Source organism: Melospiza melodia, chromosome 23 (genome assembly GCF_035770615.1).
Source record: "Melospiza melodia melodia isolate bMelMel2 chromosome 23, bMelMel2.pri, whole genome shotgun sequence".
In the NCBI taxonomy this organism is placed as follows: domain Eukaryota; kingdom Metazoa; phylum Chordata; class Aves; order Passeriformes; family Passerellidae; genus Melospiza; species Melospiza melodia.
Window position 1 is genome coordinate 12,560,328 of NC_086216.1, and position 18,257 is coordinate 12,578,584.

Below are 18,257 nucleotides of genomic sequence, written 5' to 3' on the forward strand. Positions count from 1 at the left end.
CCTGCTTACTTCTCAATGGCAGACACGAATCTGGTCTCAAAGTGGCCCGTGGTGAGCAGGTCTGGCGTGAGCCTTCCCCCGAAGAGCAGCCCGTCCTTGGCCATCTTCACCAGGATGAGCCTGACCAGCTCGCCCATGTACATCCCGCTGATCATCTTCTCAAACCTGCCCGTGGGGAGGCATGGGGTGCAATCAGGGAATGGTTTGAAAGGCTGGAAAAGCCCTCCAAGGTGAGCAAGTCCAGCCATTCCCCTGCTCTGCCGAGGCCACCACTAGCCCCAAGTGCCACATCCACAGAGCTGTTAAATCCCTCTGAGATGGTGGCACCATCACTGCCCTGGGCAGCCTGTGCCACACCTGACGCCCTTTCAGAGCAGAAATCTTCCCAAATATCCAACCTAAACCTCTCCTCTCTCTCCATTATCTCCCCCTGAGCCTCCTTTTCTCCAGGCTAAACAATGTGTGTTTGGCTGTGTGTGCCACGAGGTGGCCACAGGATGACCTGAAAACCCCTTGGCAGCCTCCCATCCCAAACAGAATCTGGGTAATCCCTTCCCAGAGCAGTTTATCCCATCACTGAGCATATGAGGCCATGTGGACACGACCATCACCCTGCAAAGAGACCTCGTGGCCACCTGAAGGGGCTCAGTCGGTTTGCAGGGTCACCCCCAGGCCACAGGAGCACTGTGGGGAAAGGGAGATCTGCAGGACTGGGATGTGGATGTTCTGTCTGAGCTGGTGGGGACTTTGCTGGGCAGGAAGGGAACAGGAATCATTCACATGAGGGGGCCACAAGGGCAGCAGGTGGGGCAGACAGCCCTGGCTTGGGACAGAGCCCTGGTTTGGGACAGAGCCCCTCTCTGCACCAGTGACAGAGGACACGCTGACCCAGTTAGCTGGGCTGACCTCCCCAGCCCCAGTGACTGTGGGAGGATGGACAATGCTGAGCAAACCACGAGCCCGAGCCAAGAATGTGCTCACAATTGTTTGCCAGGGTTGAGCGAGCCCATGTCGATCTCGCGGTCGAACTCGGTGCGGATGTCGTTGAGCACCCCGTCGTCACCAAAGGCGCCCCACTCCATGTTGATGCACATCCTGCCCTCGTCCCCCTCCACCAGGTCGATGTGCCTCATCTCCTCCATGTAGCAGGCGTTGGTTCCAGTTCCTGGGCCAAGCAGGGGCACAGGGTGAGCGGGGACACGGCCTTTCCTCATCCGCATTATTCCTCATTCCCATTATCCCCCATTCCCATTATTCCTCATCCCCCTTATCCCCCATTCCCATTATCCCTTATTCCCATTATTCCCCATTTCCCTTTGGCCACAGCCCAGTGCACCAAAGAAAGCCAAGAACCAAGCAAACAAACTCTGCACAATGCTGGTTTTCCAGCACTGGTATCCCCCCTCTCTTTTTTCCCCCAGGGACCCCCAGGCCTGCAAGAAGCAGGATCTCCCTCTGGCCCTGCTGGAGCCCAGAAAACACCCCTAGAACATCTTTCCCCTGGCTGCAGCTCACCAACAATGAGGCCAACTTCACAGTTCTGGTCATCGTAGCCACAGGTCATCATGGTGCCCACGGTGTCGTTCACCACGGCCACGATGTCGATGTCAAAGTCCTGACGTGGTGGAAAGGGGAGAGGCTGACCCAACAGAGGCAAAACTCACCACAGCACCTGCCCAGAGCCCAGGTGTGCTGGCCAGGAGCCGTGTGCCCCCAGCCCAGGCTCTTACCCCTCTTTTCTTGATGGACTTGCGCAGCAGGGACACCACGTCCCTGCCCTCCACGCTGCTGCACTTGAACCCCTTGGTCCACGTCACGAGGATGCTCTGCAGGGGAACAGCAAGAGGAGGCTTGGGGGTGACCCCTGGCTCCCCGTTATCAGCTCACCAGCTGCGCCATCAGCCGCAGCTTCCGTGACAGATAAAGTTTATGGCCACCAAACAACACGTGAGCTGCCCGCTGCTGCCCCGGCAGCAGGAACGTGCTTCCCATGACCAGCTTTGATTGAGCCCTGCAGCAAAACCTGCTCACGAGCCCAAGGAATGCTCCTTGACCCATCCCTGAGGGGTGGATGGCTGGCTGTGCCTATGGAATGCTCCCTGACCCAGCCCTGTGGGGTGAGGGGTTCACTGTGCCTTTGGAATGCTCCCTGTGGGGCTGGGGGCTCACTGTGCCTATGGAATGCTCCCTGACCCAGCCCTGTGGGGCAGGGGGTTCACTGTACCTATGGAATGCTCCCTGACCCAGCCCTGTGGGGTGGGGGGCTCACAGTCCCCTGTGGCCAGGGGCACCTGGCCAGGGGCTGAGCTGAGCCCTGGGGGGAGGAGAAGAACTCAGTTCCAAATTTCAAGATTTGAAATCTCCAGCCCTATGGCCGCAGCCCCTTAGGGAGGCAAACACCCGCCCTGCCTTGGAGCTGGGGAAACTGAGGCACTGAGCGAGCTGCCCTGGGCGAGCTGAAATCGGTGTGGGACCCACGGGGAGGGCTCAGCCCCCTCACCCACCTCGTCCAGCTTGGTCTGGTGACACGGGAAGGAGAAGGTGAAGCCCAGGGGCAGCTTCTTGTCCTTGATCTGCAGCTTGTCCAGGAAGTTGGCCAAACACTCAGCGATGTGGTCAAAAAGCTGGAAAAAAGGGAAAGAGTGACAAAAAGCCCCACTGCGAGGGGATGCCGCATCCCCCGTGCCCAGTGCTGGATTGCCAGCAGCATCCCCCGGCCAGGAGCCCCCCGGGAGCCCACCTGGACCCCGCTGCCCCTCATCAGCTCCTCGGGGATGGCGTAGATCTGGTTCTCCATCTCCACCTTGCGCAGCCCGTTGTCCGACACCTTCACGCGCAGCACGCGGAAATTGGTGCCGCCCAGGTCCAGGGCCAGGAAATCGCCGTCCTCTGTGGGTCAGCACAAGCACAGCCCCTTCATTCCCCTGTGCACGGAGCCCCGAGCCCACCACCCCCTCCCAGGCACCACGAAAAGCCCAGATTTTTGTTATATTTCATCATTTTGTCCGCTATTCTATTTTTTTCGGTATTTTATTGGAGCGGTCGCTGCATTCCCTGCCCCTCCTCTGCCCCCACACGGGGGATCAGTATTTTGACCATCACTGATGCTTTGGGGCATGAATCCCACCCAGAAAAGCCCAGACCAGCAGGGATCTGAGCTGCAGCCTCAGGCTCCATCAGGAAGGAGGCAGCAGAGCCATTCCTGACCCCACTGATGCTGCTGGAGGCTCCCAAACCTCCATCCCAAAGGGTTAAACCCTGATAGCAGCTGTGGGAACTCCCCAGCCTGGTTTGTGCCGTACTCAAACCCCCCAGCCCAGCCCAGGAATGCCACACGCTCCTGGAACGTGGCTGCAGGAAACCAGGGAGGGAGAAAATCCCAAAGTTTTGGGGCCTCACTGCTGCCTTCTCCAGGGAGAGCGGCTGAGGAATCTCTGCTGCTTTTAATTTGCCATTATTAAATGTGCAGGACAGAATTTCATGCTGGGACTCAGATGTTTATTGGCTCTTATCTCTGTTGTACTCTCACAAACCCTGAGCTCTGCAGCACTCCAACAAACTAAAACTGGAGCCCTGCCTCTCTCTCTCTCTCTCTCCAAGGCCTTTTAAGGATAAACCGTCCCATTGAAAATGACACTGAAATTATCTTTACTTTTAACCCAATAACCAACCACCCATGGGCTGCAATGGGGGCTTTTTATCCAATTACACAAAACCACCCAAACCCAGGGAGAAGGAGAAGGAGAAGGAGAAGGAGGAGAAGGAGAAGGAGAAGGAGAAGGAGAAGGAGAAGGAGAAGGAGAAGGAGAAGGAGAAGGAGAAGGAGAAGGAGAAGGAGAAGGAGAAGGAGAAGGAGAAGGAGAAGGAGAAGGAGAAGGAGAAGGAGAAGGAGAAGGAGAAGGAGAAGGAGAAGGAGAAGGAGAAGGAGAAGGAGAAGGAGAAGGAGGGGAAGGGGAAAAAGGGGAGGAAGAAGGGGAGGAAAATAAGGAGGGGAAGAAAGGGAGGAAGGTGAAAAAGAAGGACCAGCCTCCACCCTAAAACCTCCCTCTTGCTTTACAGATTTCCCTATATTCTAAAATCTTAAAGGTTTTTTTCTGTGGTATCACACTCTTCTATCCAAACTCCACGCCCACAATCCCAGCGCTACCACTCGATTTTGGAAGTGTTCTCCACAGCCTCAGCTCAACGCAGAGCTCTCCTGCACTCAGCACAGGAAATCTGAAATTCCCAGCACGCAGGGCTCCAACGAGGCTCCTCCAAGGGCAGCCCCAGGGCCGTGTTTGGGGCAGGGAAAAGCGCCCAGCTGGCTGTTTGGGGGCAGGGGAAAGCCTCTCTCAGCACTCAGAGCCCCGAATGTGCTGTGCTGGCTGTTGTGAGGCACAAAGGGAACAAAACCCGCGGGCCATCGGGGCCATTGGTGTGCACAGAGCAGCAGCACCTGCAGGGAATGAGGCTGGAAACAGCCCCAGCCCAGCTCCATCAGCATCTCCAGTGGTTCCACATGGAAACAGCCCCAGAATGGGCATCTCCAGTGGCTGATCAATACCTGCAGGGCATGGAGAACACCTCAGGAGGGTGATCAATACCAACAGGGCACAGAGAACACCTCAGAGGGCTGATAAATCCACCAGGGACAAGAGGAGCCAAGAGGGACACAGGTTGCTCAGCTCCTTGGGGGTAACCCAGGAGGATCCCAAAAAAAAGAGCAGTTTGGGGGAAATCCCTGGGAATTCCTGGGTGGATTTCTGGGAATTCCTGGGTGGATCAACTTTGCAGGAGAAACAGGGCAGGGAAGGCTCCCTTGGAACACTCCCAGCCATGCCTGGAGCACGTGGCGGGTGCCAGGTGTGGGCACCGCCCCCAGTTTGGGCTCCCAGGTCTGTGATAAGGTATCAGCCCCTGTGCTGAGCCCACAAGCCAAACAGGCAGGGGAGAGTTGCTGCCAAGAGTCACCCTTTAGATATCCCACAAATCCTGCAGCATCCTTTGGATGCCCCACAAATCCTGCAGCACCTTTTTGGAGAAGAGCTCCTGCTTTCAAAGCAGAATTCCCCCCTCTTATCACCCCACAGAGGGATGGCAAAGCCCCCGAGAGCCAGGGCTGGGCTTTGGCTTAACCTGCAGGTGTGACCTTGCATTTCCATAAGCCCCTCTCATCCCCCTGGAGCTGGGCATTAAACGGGGTCTAATCCCACCCAGGGACACGGGGCAGGACAGGGACATCCCCCAGAGCCCTGTGGCACCACAGGGAGGACAGGGACGCCCCGCAGGTGGATGTTGGCAGCCCTGTGGCACCAGCCCCAGCTCAGAGCAGGGCTGCAGCACAGCAATAACCCGGCCTTGGACTGGGAGCAGCTCCTGGCACCTGGCACAGGGGCCCAGCCCAGGTCAGACTTTGCCCAGGAGCTTTAAAAAGAGGGAAGGAGGAAGGAGGTGGCCCTGAGCACTGAGATCCTCCCCGGGGATCAGGCACCAAGCCCCCAGCCCTGGTTTTCCCCCTCCCCAAAACCCAAGGGTGCCGCTCAGAGGCTGGGTGCAGCTCCAGCTGGACAGGGAATCCCAGCTCTCATTTCCCTGGGATCTGCTCTAAGCCCCCTCATTTTCCATGGGCAGCTGCAGGGCCGTGACTGCCCCAGCATCCCTCTCATGTGACATTTTCCATGCTGGTGCTCCTGTCTCCCCCTGCCCCGGGCGAGAAATGCCAGCAGGGGCACTGGAGAGGCTGGAAACAGGGCAGGGAGCCAAGGATCCGTCCTGTGAGGGCAGGGGAGAGGCTGCAAGTGCTGACACACGCTCCACCTGCACCCAGCACCTTGGGCTGCACCAGTTCCCATGCCCAGGGGCGGCTCCTGGCCCTGCCTGTAATTAAAAATATCCTCCAACATTTAAATAGATGGGAATCTCAGCGCCAGGGCAGGCAGCCAGGCCCAGCTCTGGGTGTAGGTGCAGCTGGGGGGGCTCTGAGAGTTCCAGGGGCTCAGGGGGAAGGGGAGGCACTTTCAGCAGGGCTGCAGTGAGAGATGGCAATGGTTCCACGCTGCAAGTTTGAATGACAAACTGCATTTAAATTGTTGGGGAAATTCCTTCATGGAAAGGGCAGCCCAGGCCTGGCACAGCCGGGTGGCTGAGGGTGTAGCCGTGATATTTTCTGAAAAATTCTTTCCTTGGGATTTTTCCTGCTGAGAAGCCAAGAGGCCTCAGGAACAAAATGTAAGCAATGGTTATCTGCTGCTGTGGGATGCAACAGGTGCATCTGTGATTGGTCTCGTGTGGTTGTTTCTAATTAATGGCCAATCACAGCCCAGCTGTCCAGACTGTCTCAGTCAGTCACAAGCCTTTGTTATCATTCTTCTACTCTATTCTTAGCTAGCCTCCTGATGAAATCCTTTCTTTTATTATTTTAGCATGGTTTCAATATATATTATATATAAATTTTATGTTAAAATAATAAATTATATATTACATTGTATTACAGTGTATTATATTATATTATATTATATTATATTATATTATATTATATTATATTATATCATATTATATTATATTATATTATATCATATCATATCATATCATATCATATCATATTATATATAATAATTATATATTAAAATCAAAATATAATAAAATATTAATATTTTAAAACCATTATTAATATTATAACAATATTTCCTTTATTATTTACTTATTTAGAATAATATTTAATACATTATTAATATGATAATTTATAATTATTATATTATTATAGAATCTATAATATATATTATTATCTATTACATATTATATTATATTATATTATTTATAATATATATAATATATATAGATATATATAGATAAATATTATATACAATACATATAAATACTATATATAAATATTTTATATATCTATATTAATATATAGATATATATTCTATTATTTTATATATTATTTATTATATAATTTATAATATATATTACTATATAATTTATAATTATTTATAGCCATATTTATAGAATATTATTGCTATTATAAAATTATATATTAAAATAATAAATCAGCCTTCTGAAACATGGAGCCGACATTCTCATCTCAGACCCTTTTGAGCCCCACGACAGGAGGGAGCAGAGAGGAGGATGTGCCCGGCTGGAGCGCGGCCTGGGCAGCTCGGGGAGAGGCAGAAAGGCCACATTGTGAGGGCCCTGCAGTGCCCGGGGCCCTGTGGCACTCAGACAGCGCTGGCACCGCTGCCCGTGAAATCTGATGAGCCGGACCCGTGACTGTCTCTGTCCTGCCAGCAAGGGCACGCGAGGGCGGCTTCCCTCCCTCCTCCTCCTCCTCCCTGCTCCCCCGGCCAGCAGGAACTGGGATCCCCTCCAGCCCCAGCACAGAGCAGGGAGCCAGGCCTGTGCCACGCTCGGCACGGAGCGGGCAAGGTGGCTCTGGTGGCAGTGCCACCCCTCCTGTGGCAGTGCCACCCCTGCTGCGGCGCCCCCAGCCCTCCCTCAGCCCCACGGTACCTGTCCCGTCCGGCGTGGACCTCACGAAGGTGGGCAGCATCTTCACGGAGGCCGTGGGGTTGGTGTCTGCCCCCAGCCCCTTCTCCATCTCCTTCTCAAAGCGCTGCGACACCTCCAGCAGGGTCTCGTCCGAGAGCCGCATGTGGTACAGGTACTTGTCCACCTGCAAGGGACACAAAGAGCAGGGATCAGGGTGGGGACAGGGGCACAGGACAGCTCAGGACAGCGCCCAGCCCTTCCTGAGTGGACACAGGGAGCTGGAGAGCTGAATGTGGTACAGGTACTTGTCCACCTGCAGGGGACACAGGGACATGGGGTCAGACACAGGACAGGGGACAGGACAGCGCCCAGCCCCTCCTGAGGGCACACAGGGAGCTGGAGCAGGCTCTGGGCCATCCCGAAGCGCAGGGCACAGCAGCTTGGCTGGGATTGCTCACGGCAGGCATCACCCAGCCCTGCTCCTGCCCCTTCCCAAGGCCACCCTGACCCCTGCCCAGGCTGTGCCAGCTGGGAGTGCTGAGCCACAGGCTGCTGAGCCAGCTGCAGACACCCAAACAGGGGCACCCAAACAGGAACCCAGCTCGGGGGTGACTCAGGAGGCTCTCCAGGTGCAAAGCCCTTCCCAGCACACCTTGACCTTGACCCCCAGGGCCTGTCCTGGGCAGCAATGCAGTGCCCTGTCATTCCTGCACCGCTGAGATCACGCCAGGAGCCCAGAGCCCGGAGCAATCCCCGCTGCAGTGACACGGGTGGCAGCTGCAGTGACACAGGCCAGGCTGGGGTGACACCAGCGCGTGGCTGGGGAGGGAAGGAACCCACCCCACCTTCCCATTCCTGCAAACTGGTGGTGTGGGGAATGCTCCCAAAAACGGCATCAAAGCCTCCTGTCCTGCTGGGCAAGGTGTGGAAATGCTCCTCCCCAAGCACCAGCCCTGGCCAGAGCAGGGAGCAGGACAGACGGACACTGCCCGCTCCCAAACCGTGCCCTGCTCCAATTAGCGCCACTCAGCGCTAATTAAAGGGCAGCTGCAAGCCCTGAGAATCGAGGAGGAAAGCTCCACCCCATGTGCTCACCTGTGTGCAGGCACGTAAGGCCGGGTCACCGGGACCAGGCCCGGCCGTGCTTTATGGGGCTGAGCTGCAGGAAATGGGCATTTTGTGGGCAAATAATTGCACCAGGGCCAGGGTGACCTGGCTGCATCCCACCCTGGCATTCCAGGAGTGATGCTGCATCCCCTGAGGAGCAGCAAAACCTCCTGTCCCTTCTCCTGGTGCTCCCAGCTCCTTCCCAAAACCGGGAGCTGAACAGGAAGGAAAGGCCAAGGAGAAGGAAACCTGGAGATTTGCTGGCACCAGGTGTTTGCCAGCCTCTCCTTATCCAGCAGGAAGTCAAACACTTTCCTCCCTGCCCTCCTGTTTGCTTTCACCTGCTGGAAATCCCCTCCCATGTGCCCAGGCTCTGCTCACTGGCACCAGCAAGCTCCAGTTACTGGTCAGGAGGTGGATCTGGGGCTGGAGCTCAGCCCCAGGGTGGGAAACCTCCCCTTGAGCTGTGCCTGGGGTTATCCCCAGAGTTACCAGCCCATGCCATCAGCCCAGAGCACCTGCTCATCCCAGAAACACTGGCTTGAACAGCAGTGAACCCCCCCTACCCAAAAATCCCAGAGCAAGGAAACGTAGGGCAGGCCCTGCCCAGCACGTCCCCCATGTCCTCCACACCAGAATAACCCAGCCTGAGCAGCAGGGTGACCTCCCCTAATCCCCAAAGCCCTTAAAACCTGGATCATCTTCTGCCAAGGTGGATCTCACCCCACTTGGCAGCTAAAGCAGGTCAGGGCGTACAGCAGGACATCTCCTTCCCCACTGAATCCATCTTTCCCCACCAAGGAAGAGCCACTGGACTCCCCAAAACTCCTCCAAACACCCCAAAACTCCCTGCGGCATGGTTGGTTACCCCAAACACCCCTAAAATTGTAACAGAGATGGGATAAAATGAGGAATTCAGCCTGCAGCGCCAGAGCCTGAGCACCTCTCAGCACAAAACACCTTCCCAGCTGCTTGAGGCTTCTGAAGAGCAGGGAATGGTTTGGGTCAGGTCGCCAATTCCAAACAAACAAAGCATCCTGGAGGGGGCAATTGAGTTCCTGGAAAGCTTCCAGCCTAAACAGCGGCATTTCCTCGAGGAAATCCAAACAAACTGAGGGAGGGGAGGGAAAGGAAAAGGAGGCTGGGGAGCGCCGGGGCATGCCCCGGCCCAGGGCAGCGCGTTAGAGCTGCGGATCACGGAGCAGCTGTGGGTGCCGTGAGCTCAGTGCCACGTTTCTGAAGCAAACCCCAGCGAATCCCCGTCCCCTGGCCCAAGGCTGTCTCCAAGGCTCGCTCGCTGCCACGCCGGATGCTGGAGCAGAGCCCAGGGTCGCCTGTGCACCGCTGGGAAACCTCAGCCTGCCCAAACCCTGCTGCTGGGGGGCCAAGCTTAGAGCCCAGCCTAAAGCGCCCCAGAAAACAGCTTTGATTCCCAGCCTCGCCTCCTGGGCACGCGGGGCTGGGCTGCTGAGGGGCACAGCCCTTCTGGCACCGCAGCAGGAACGGGAAGGGAAGGCAGCTCTGTTCCTGTGGCTCCCAGAACATCTTTCCCATTAATGACCCCGGTTCTGGGAAGAGGAAGCCGTGTGCCTTTTGTTTTCATTTTGATCTGAACCCTGTCCCAGAGCCACGTGGCTGCCAGGAAGTGGGGCAGGAGCATGTGCTCCCCATCCCTCAGCACCTCATTTTCAGCTGGATGTGACCGATTCCTGGAGATTTGGGAGCAAATCTGAGCACTGGGACACAGTGGAGTGACCGATTCCTGCAGATTTGGGGGCAAATCTGAGCACTGGGAGAGGGTGGCTGCTTCCTGGGACAGATTCTTCACCTTTTTGCCAACCAAGCCAAACATTTGCTGACTGCAAGGTGACAGAGCAGCGTTCAAATCTGAGGAAAGCTGCAACACCCCAAACCCACAGCATGCACTGTCACCCCTCTCTCCGGGGACATTTGTGCTGGGAATCATATTTTCTTTAAATTACCTCCCTCCCCATGCCAGTTTTTAACAGTTTTTAACTTGGAGCATGCTGTTCTGTAGGAATCCCTGCAGTCTGAGGGGATGCTGGCTCCCTGGGAGGGGGATGCTGTGCCAGCACCACCCACCCAAATCCCCGGTGGGATGCGATGAATTTGGGGGAAGCCAAGCAGGGGGAGGCCTGGGGGATCCATTCCCTGCCCCACATGCCCAGTCCCCGCTGCGCTGCCCGTTCCTGCCCCCATTTCCCACCCCAGTGACTCAGGGCAGGAACCGGCTCGTCCCCTCGCCCCGGTGACACAGGGGTGATGCTGATGCTGGGCTGCCCCCACCCTGCTGCTGGCACCCACGTCCTTGTCCTTCCACCCTTCCAGGACAGCTCCGAGCCCACGTGGGCGCCCTCCTCCCTCGCTGCTGCTGCCCGGGGTGACACACGCCCGCCCGGAGTCATCCTCACTGGGTGAGTCACACTGGGGTTCCTGCTCGGCCGGTTCCTCCTCATCCTCAGCCCCGGGCCAGCAGCTGGATCCACGCCGGAGGAGGAGCTGACGGTGAGGAAGTGACAGCGGGGAGCAGCCAGCAGCCCATCCTCGGGTGACCCCGCTGCCCCAGAGCCCCAGGAAAACACAGCTCAGCCGGGACAGTGCTCTGCCCTCTGTTCTGCAGCTGGAACGACCCCAGCAAAACCCAGTTCAGCCAGAAAAGGCTCTGCTCTCTGTTCTGCAGCTGGAAACGCCCAGCTGCTGCTGTCTGTTTGTCCTTGTCAAACCCACAGGGTCTCGGCGATGCCTCTGTGCCCCCAGGACCCCCCTGGGATGGCGGGAGCGTCCCCTGTGCAAGGGAAACTGAGGCAGGGTGGCTCCGGTGGGGAAGGAGACCCAGGAAGGAGACCCAGGGTGGCTCCCCCAAGGTGGGACGAGCTGTGCTGGCCCCGACCCGGCCTGGGCAGCCTCAGGGGAAGATGCAAGCTTGGTTTTCCAGGAATTTGCCAAAGCCACAGCCGCAGAGGCGGCCAGCAGGGAGGAATCAGCTGGGTGAAGCTAATCCCTGGGCAAAGGAAAAAGAAATTTTAAAAAGAAAACAAAACTAAAAATTGAAAAAAATTTAAAAAAATAAATAAAAAATCCCCCTAACAAACTAAAAAAAAAAAAAAAAACTAAAAGGGCTAAAAAAAAAACAACTAAAAAACTAAAATAAACCCTAAAAAAAAACCTAAAAAAACTTTAAAAACCCCTAAAAAAAAAAAAAACAAAAAAAAACACCTAAAAAACCTCTAAAAAATTAAAAAAAAAAAACTAAAAAAAAACCTCCTAAAAATTAACCTAAAAACACCCCTAAAAATCATAACAAAAAACCTTAAAAAAAACTCAAAAAATGAATAAAACCCCTAAAAACCTAAAAAGTCCTAAAAAACTAAAAACCTGCCCCTGCTTTCCAAACGCAGGAGAATCAATCCCACCCCCATTTTTTTCCCCTTTCGATGGAGGGATGGGGCAGAGGAGAGGCTCAGCTGCCCTCCCAGTGACGAGGATGAGGATGAGGAAGGCCAGGGTGAGCTGGCACATCCCAGGGCAGTGGCGGCGGCACACTTTCAAGCCGGGATCTCTCCAAGGACGCCGCCGAGGTTAATTAAAGTTTGCACAATCCCTTGGGGGTTAGATAAGTGTGGACAGCCCACTCTGCAGGCAGGAGCAGGGCAGGGGCTGGGCAGGGAGGGAATGTGCCCCCAGACAGGTGGCAGAGCAGGTAAAGCTGCTCCATGGCGAGAACGGACAGGAAAATCCCATTTTTGAGGCTATTTTCAAGGCCTTGAGGCGGACACAAACCACAGCTGTTGGAAAAGGCGCTTTTTAACCCAAACTGAGCTCCTTTTCTCCTTGACCCAAAGGGAAATCACATCCCTACCTACAGGCTACCACCTACAATCTCTTCTCCCAAACACAGGGGTTGATGAGAAGACCCAACCAAACAAATCGCAGCTTTCCAAGAATGTCACCGCCCGTGCTGGCTTCTCCCTTTGCCCGGGGAGCTCCATAAGGCAGCGATGATTTTCCAGCCCCGGCGGGGGCAGCCAGGGCGCACAGCTGGCATCTCCCCCGTCTCGCCTCACGGGAGGATTCCCGGGAATTTGTTCGAAAACATCCCAGGAAATCCAGTCGTGGAGGCGGCCGGGAGGGCAGCGCCGCGTCCCGCAGCATCCCCAGCTCACGGATATTTATTTTTCCTGTTTTCAATCCGCGTTTGGGAGGCGGGGGCCGGTTCCTGAGGCTCCTCGCAGGGCACGGGGAAGGAGAATGGCCCACGCCGGCTTTGCCCCTGCATCGTTCCCAGCCATCCCCGATAAGGAAGGCGTGAGTGCGCCGCTGGCCTATTTCTGCCGGGGTTACACAACGCGGCCCCGTCCCTACCCTGGATGCGGCTGTTGCACAACCCCGGGGCCAGCGGCGAGGAGCCGAGCCCGGCTTTCCTTGCGGATCGCTTGGCCTCGGCAACTTTTCCCTGCACTTTGTATAGGTTGGGTTTGTTTGTTTTTTTTTTTTTTCTTTTCTTTTTTTTTTTTTTTCTTTTTTTCTTTTTTTTTTTTTTTGGTTGTTATTGATTTTATTTTTTTTTATTTTGGTTTTTTATTTTGCTTTTTTTTTGCTTTTTTGTTGTTTTTATTTTTTTGTGGGGTTTTTTTTTTTTTTTTGGTTTTTGGTTTTTTTGTTTGTTTGGGTTTTTTTGGTTTTTTTTTTTTTTTTTTTTTTTTTTTTTTTTTTTTTTTTTGAGGTTTGGGGGGTTTTTTTACCTTTTTTTTTTTTTTTTTTCTTTTTCTTTTTAAATGTCCTGCCCCGGTTTCCTTCCTATCTCACCCCGCTGAAGGGCCAACGTGGCAAGTTTCGCTTCCCCGCGAGCATGTCCAGGGTTATCCCGGGTCTCTCCCAAGCATTTCCCTCGGGGTTTTTTTATTCCCGGGTCTCTCCAAGCATTTCTCTCTTTTTTTTTTTTTTTTTTTTATGGCGATTTTTGCGCATCCCGACCGCCTCACGCTCGGACCAGCAAATCCCGGAATCACAGATAGTTCCTCTCCACCCTATTCCCAGATGCCAGCAGAGCAGTGCTGGAGCAGCCTGAGCCTCCCACCCGGCATTTCTCCTCCAGGAATAATTTATTTAGCCCAGCCTGAGCGCTGTCCCGGCCAGACAAAGGCCGGAGCCATCGGGAGCAGGAACAGCCGAGCTTTTCCTGTGTCTGAGCTCCGGGGCAGGGGGTGACCGATATCCCAGGGTCAGAACCCCAAATTCAGGATTCATAACCCCAAACCAAGGATCCAGAACCCCCAAATCAAGGATTTGTAACTCCAAATCCAGGACCATAACCCCAAATCCAGGATCCAGAACCCCCAAACCAAGCATTCAGAACCCCCAATTAAGGATCCAGAACCCCAAACTAAGCACTCAGAACCCCCAAATCCAGGATTCGTAACCCCAAATCCAGGATCCAGAACCCCAAACCAAGCACTGAGAACCCCAAACCAAGGATCCAGAACCCCAAACCAAGGATCCAGGACCCCAAAACTAAACGAACGGGTCACGAAAAGGCATTTTCCACCCCGGTCAGTGCGGGGACCGGGGGCACACGTGCGCCTTGGGGTGCACACCGCGTGGGGAAGGGGACGCGAGGGACAAGTGCCAGCTCCCTCCGGAGGCACTTGTGCGGGGCTCGGTGTCCCGGCCCGGTGCCCCGGCTCGGTGCCCCGGTTGGGTTTCCCGGTATCCCGGCTCGGTGCCCCGGCTCCCGGAGCAACCGCAGCCGGGGATGGATGCTCGGCGCCGGCGGGAAGGGCGGCGGACACGTGGAGCGCGGGGTCCCGGCCGCGGCGGGCAGCACAGGCGCGGAGATGCCCCCGATCCCCCCCCTTCCTCCCCTTCCTCCCGCTCCTCCTCCTCCCCCTCGCCGCCCGGCCACGCGGGGTCCCGCGGCACGTACCGCACGCGGCCGCGGCCGGGCAGCGAGCGCCGGGGCCTCCGCCCGCCCGGCGCCGCTTCCCCTCCGCTGCCCGCTCCTCTCGCCGGCTCTTCCCTCTTAAAAAGTTTTTTGGGCTTTCTTCTCCTTTTTTTTTTTTTTTTTTGTTTTTGGGTTTTGAGGGTTTTTTTGTCCATTTCCCCTTCTTTTTTTTTTTTTTTTTTTTTTCCCGCTTTCCCCCTTTCTTTTTGCTCTTTTTACTCCTCTCCTCCTACCCCTTTTCTGCTTTTTCCTTTTTTTCTCCTTCCTTTTACTTTATTCTTCCAACTTCTTTTCCTCATCCTTCTTCCTTCCCTACTTATTCCCCTTTTCACTTTCCTTCTCTCTTCTTTCTCCCTCTTCACTCTCCCCTTCTTTTCCCTCCTTTTTTTTTTTGTTTTTACTTTTACCCCTCCTTTTTCTTTTGTTTTTGCTTTTACCCCTCCTTTTTTTTTCTTCCCTTTTCCTCTCCCCCCATTTTCTCTTCTTCCCCGCCGCTTTTTTTCCCCCCTTTTCCTCTTCACTTTCCCCTTTTCACCTCTCTCCCCTCTCCACTTTTCCCGCTCCCCGCGGGACCCCCCCTCACCTTCTGCGCCTGGTCATGGTTGAGCTCGGTGAAGAAGTAAGCGAGGAGGTGCGATGCGATCATGGCGGGAGCGGCTCGGCTCGGCTCGGCTCGGCTCGGCTCGGCTCGGCTCGGAGCGGTCGGAGCGGAGCGGCCCCGGCAGCGCCGCGCGCTCCCCGCGCCAATCGCGCTCATTGAGGAGCTTCCCCCGCGCCCGTGACGTGGCCGCGCCGCCGCGCCCCCATTGGCCCAAAGGCGAGGGTGTGTGCCCGGCGCGCGCGGGGGGGCGGGGCCTGGCACCGGCGGGGGGGGGGGGGTGAGGGGGCACCGGGGGGACAACGGGGGCACAATGGGGGGACAATGGGGTGACAACGGGGGAACAGCGGGGGGACAATGGGGTGACAATGGGGAGACAACGGGGGGACACGGGGGAACATTGGGGTGATATTGGGGAGGACACCGGGGGGGGGGACATTGGGGTCACAATGGGGTGACACTGGGGGGACAATGAGGGCACAATGGGGGGGCACTGGGAGGGACAATGGGGTGATAATGAGAGGGACAGTGGGGTGATACTGGCGGGACACAGGGGGGACAACGGGGGAACAATGGGGTGATACTGGCGGGACACCGGGGGTCCAGTGGGGGGATAATAGGGAGACACTGAGAGGGACATTGGGGTCATACTGGGGGGACACCGGGGTAACAGTGGGGGTGCATTTGAGTGATACTGGGGGGACACTGGGGGTGCTTAGGGAGTACGTTGGGTGGGCACTGGGGGCACACGGAGGGGACATTGGGGTGACACTGGGGGGACACTGGGGGTGCACTGGAGGGGTTCATTGGGGTGGGTACAGAAGGGGCAGGGAATGCACTGGGAGTGTATTGGGAGTGCACTGGGAATGGACTGGGAGTGCACTGAGAATGGGCTGGGAGTGCACTGGGAGTGCACTGGGAATGGACTGGGAATGCACTGGGAGTGCACTGAGAATGGACTGGGAATGGACTGGGAGTGTATTGGGAGTGCACTGGGAGTGCACTGGGAATGGACTGGGAGTGCACTGGGAGGGCACTGGGCGTGCACTGGGCGGTGCATTGGGGTGCGGGTGCAGTGGAAGGGTGACCGGGGGAGGGCACGGGGGGGCACTGGTGTGTACTGGGGAGCTGCACGGGGAGGGGCGGTGCCCCGGGGCTTACACTGGGGGGTACTGGGGGATACTGGGGGGTACTGGAAGTTGGGGGCGTACTGGGGGGTGCACTGGGAGGATGGGGGAGCACTGGGGGGGGCAGTGAGGGTGTCCAGCGGGGGGCTGGATTTGGGGTCTATCACACGTGTGCTGCAGCCCCTGTGTGTGTCTGTGTGTCCGTGTGTCTGTCCATGCCCGCAGCCTGTGTGTGTGTCCGTGACTGTGTCCGTGGGTATGCCTGCAGCCCGTGTCTGTGTCTGTGTGTCCGTGTGTCTGTCCATGCCCGCAGCCCGTGTGTGTGTCCGTGACTGTGTCTGTGTGTCCGTGTCCATCCCCACAGCCCGTATGTGTGTCCCTGTCCGTGTCCGTGTGTCCCTGTCTGTGTCCGTGTGTCCCTGTCCGTGTCTGTGTCCGTGTGTTCACGGTTCTGTCAGTTTGTCCGTGTGTCCCTGTCCGTGTCTGTGTCCGTGTGTTCATGGCTCTGTCGGTGTGTCCATGGGTCCGTGTCCGTGTGTCCGTGTGTCCCTGTCTGTGTGTCCGTGTGTCCGTGTGTCCGTGTGTCCGTGTCTGTGTCCGTGTGTCCATGGCCGTGTCCCCGCAGCCCGTGCCCGCCGCCGCTGCCCCGCCCGGTGTGCCCGGCGCTGTGGCTGTCCCTGTCACATGCGTGTGAACGTGCTGGGCCCTGTGCGCCCGTCAGGTCGCATCCATCAGCCCGCGGCCCGTGGCGCCGCCGCTCCGCCCGCGTGTCCCGCTCCCCGTGCGCGGCCACGGACGGCGGGGCTGCCCCCTGCACCCCAAAACCTCGGGAAGGCTCCCTCGGGAGGGTCCCCGCGGCTGGGCTCTGCCTGCCCCATGCCGGCTCCATCCCGGCTGCATCCTGCCTTCCTCCTCGGCTCCATCCTGGCCCCAACCCCGCTCCATCCCGGCTCTGTCCCTGCTCCGTCCCTGCTCCATCCCTGCTCCATCCCTGCTCCATCCCTGCTCTGTCCCTGTTCTATCCCTGTCCATCCCTGTCAATCCCAGCTCCATCCCTGCTCCATCCCCACTCAATCCCCGCTCCATCCCTGCTCCATCCCTCTTCTATCCCCGCTCCATCCCCGCTCCATCTCAGCTCCATCCCTGCTCCATCCCTCTTCTATCCCCGCTCCATCCCTGCTCCATCCCTGTTCTATCCCTGGCTCCATCCCCGCCCCATCCCCGCTCCATCCCGGCCCCTCCCGGCCCCATCCCGGGTTCCCCGGCCCGCCGGTGGCCCGGAGCCGTACGAGGGCCGCGGCACGTCCTGGCCCTCCGGAGCGGCTCCGCTCGCCGCTGCCGGCAGAGCCGGTCGCAGCAGCCCCGGGGCGGCGTTACCCAACCCGTCTGCCCGCTCCCGCCGCTTTCCCAACCCGGCCCGAGCAGCTCCGGCGCTTCCCCCTCTCCGCAGCCTCTCCGCGGCCATTTACATCGTTTTGGTGTTTCTGCTCGGGGAATTGCTGCTCCTTTTTTCAAAGGAAACAGGGGGAGAGGCAACCCGAGCCAGAGGCGAGGCAATGCTGCTGCCAGACACCTTTTCCTGCAGGATCCGGTCCTGCCAGAGCCACCACGCATCCCTCAGTCCAACCCCCAGATCGTGACCTGATGCCTTTCAGCATTTGCACTCAATGATCCTTGTGGATCTCTTCCAACCCAGGATATTCCATTAATCTCTGTCGCTGGCCCTACATTTCAATTCACCCTCTGATCCAGCTTTTTTTTTTTTTTTTTTTTTACCCCTGAAAAGGCAAATTCTCCGTGGTCATGTTGAAATTAAAGCAGCGTTTGAGCCTAAAAATAGCTGGACACATCTGTCCGCCTTCCCCATCTGCTGCCAGCCTGGCTGGATGAAGGGAGGGACTGTCTGTGCAAAATGAGGGACCTGTCTCATCCTTCTGTCCCGTAAAATCAGTTTATTCAGGGAAAATAATCCCCAACACCCCGTTCATTC

The 18,257-nt window shown here is 56.4% G+C and overlaps 1 protein-coding gene across 2 annotated transcripts in view; it reads right to left on the bottom strand.

Moving 5' to 3' along the window:
* The window catches only part of LOC134428594 (hexokinase-2), a 31,125-nt gene that overhangs the window by 9,517 nt on the left and 3,351 nt on the right, over positions 1-18,257 (bottom strand). Inside the window, exons 1-8 of one of the 2 annotated variants that reach the window (XM_063175421.1) lie at positions 15,126-15,255; positions 7,495-7,657; positions 2,741-2,889; positions 2,505-2,624; positions 1,731-1,826; positions 1,516-1,615; positions 982-1,165; positions 10-165 (exon numbers count right to left, since the gene is read on the bottom strand). In XM_063175421.1, the coding sequence (XP_063031491.1) occupies positions 10-165; positions 982-1,165; positions 1,516-1,615; positions 1,731-1,826; positions 2,505-2,624; positions 2,741-2,889; positions 7,495-7,657; positions 15,126-15,188 (1,031 nt within the window). In that variant the 5' untranslated portion in view covers positions 15,189-15,255. Of the gene's footprint in view, positions 1-9; positions 166-981; positions 1,166-1,515; positions 1,616-1,730; positions 1,827-2,504; positions 2,625-2,740; positions 2,890-7,494; positions 7,658-15,125; positions 15,256-18,257 lie in introns of those variants that run through there. The other variant, XM_063175420.1, reaches the window with a different exon arrangement.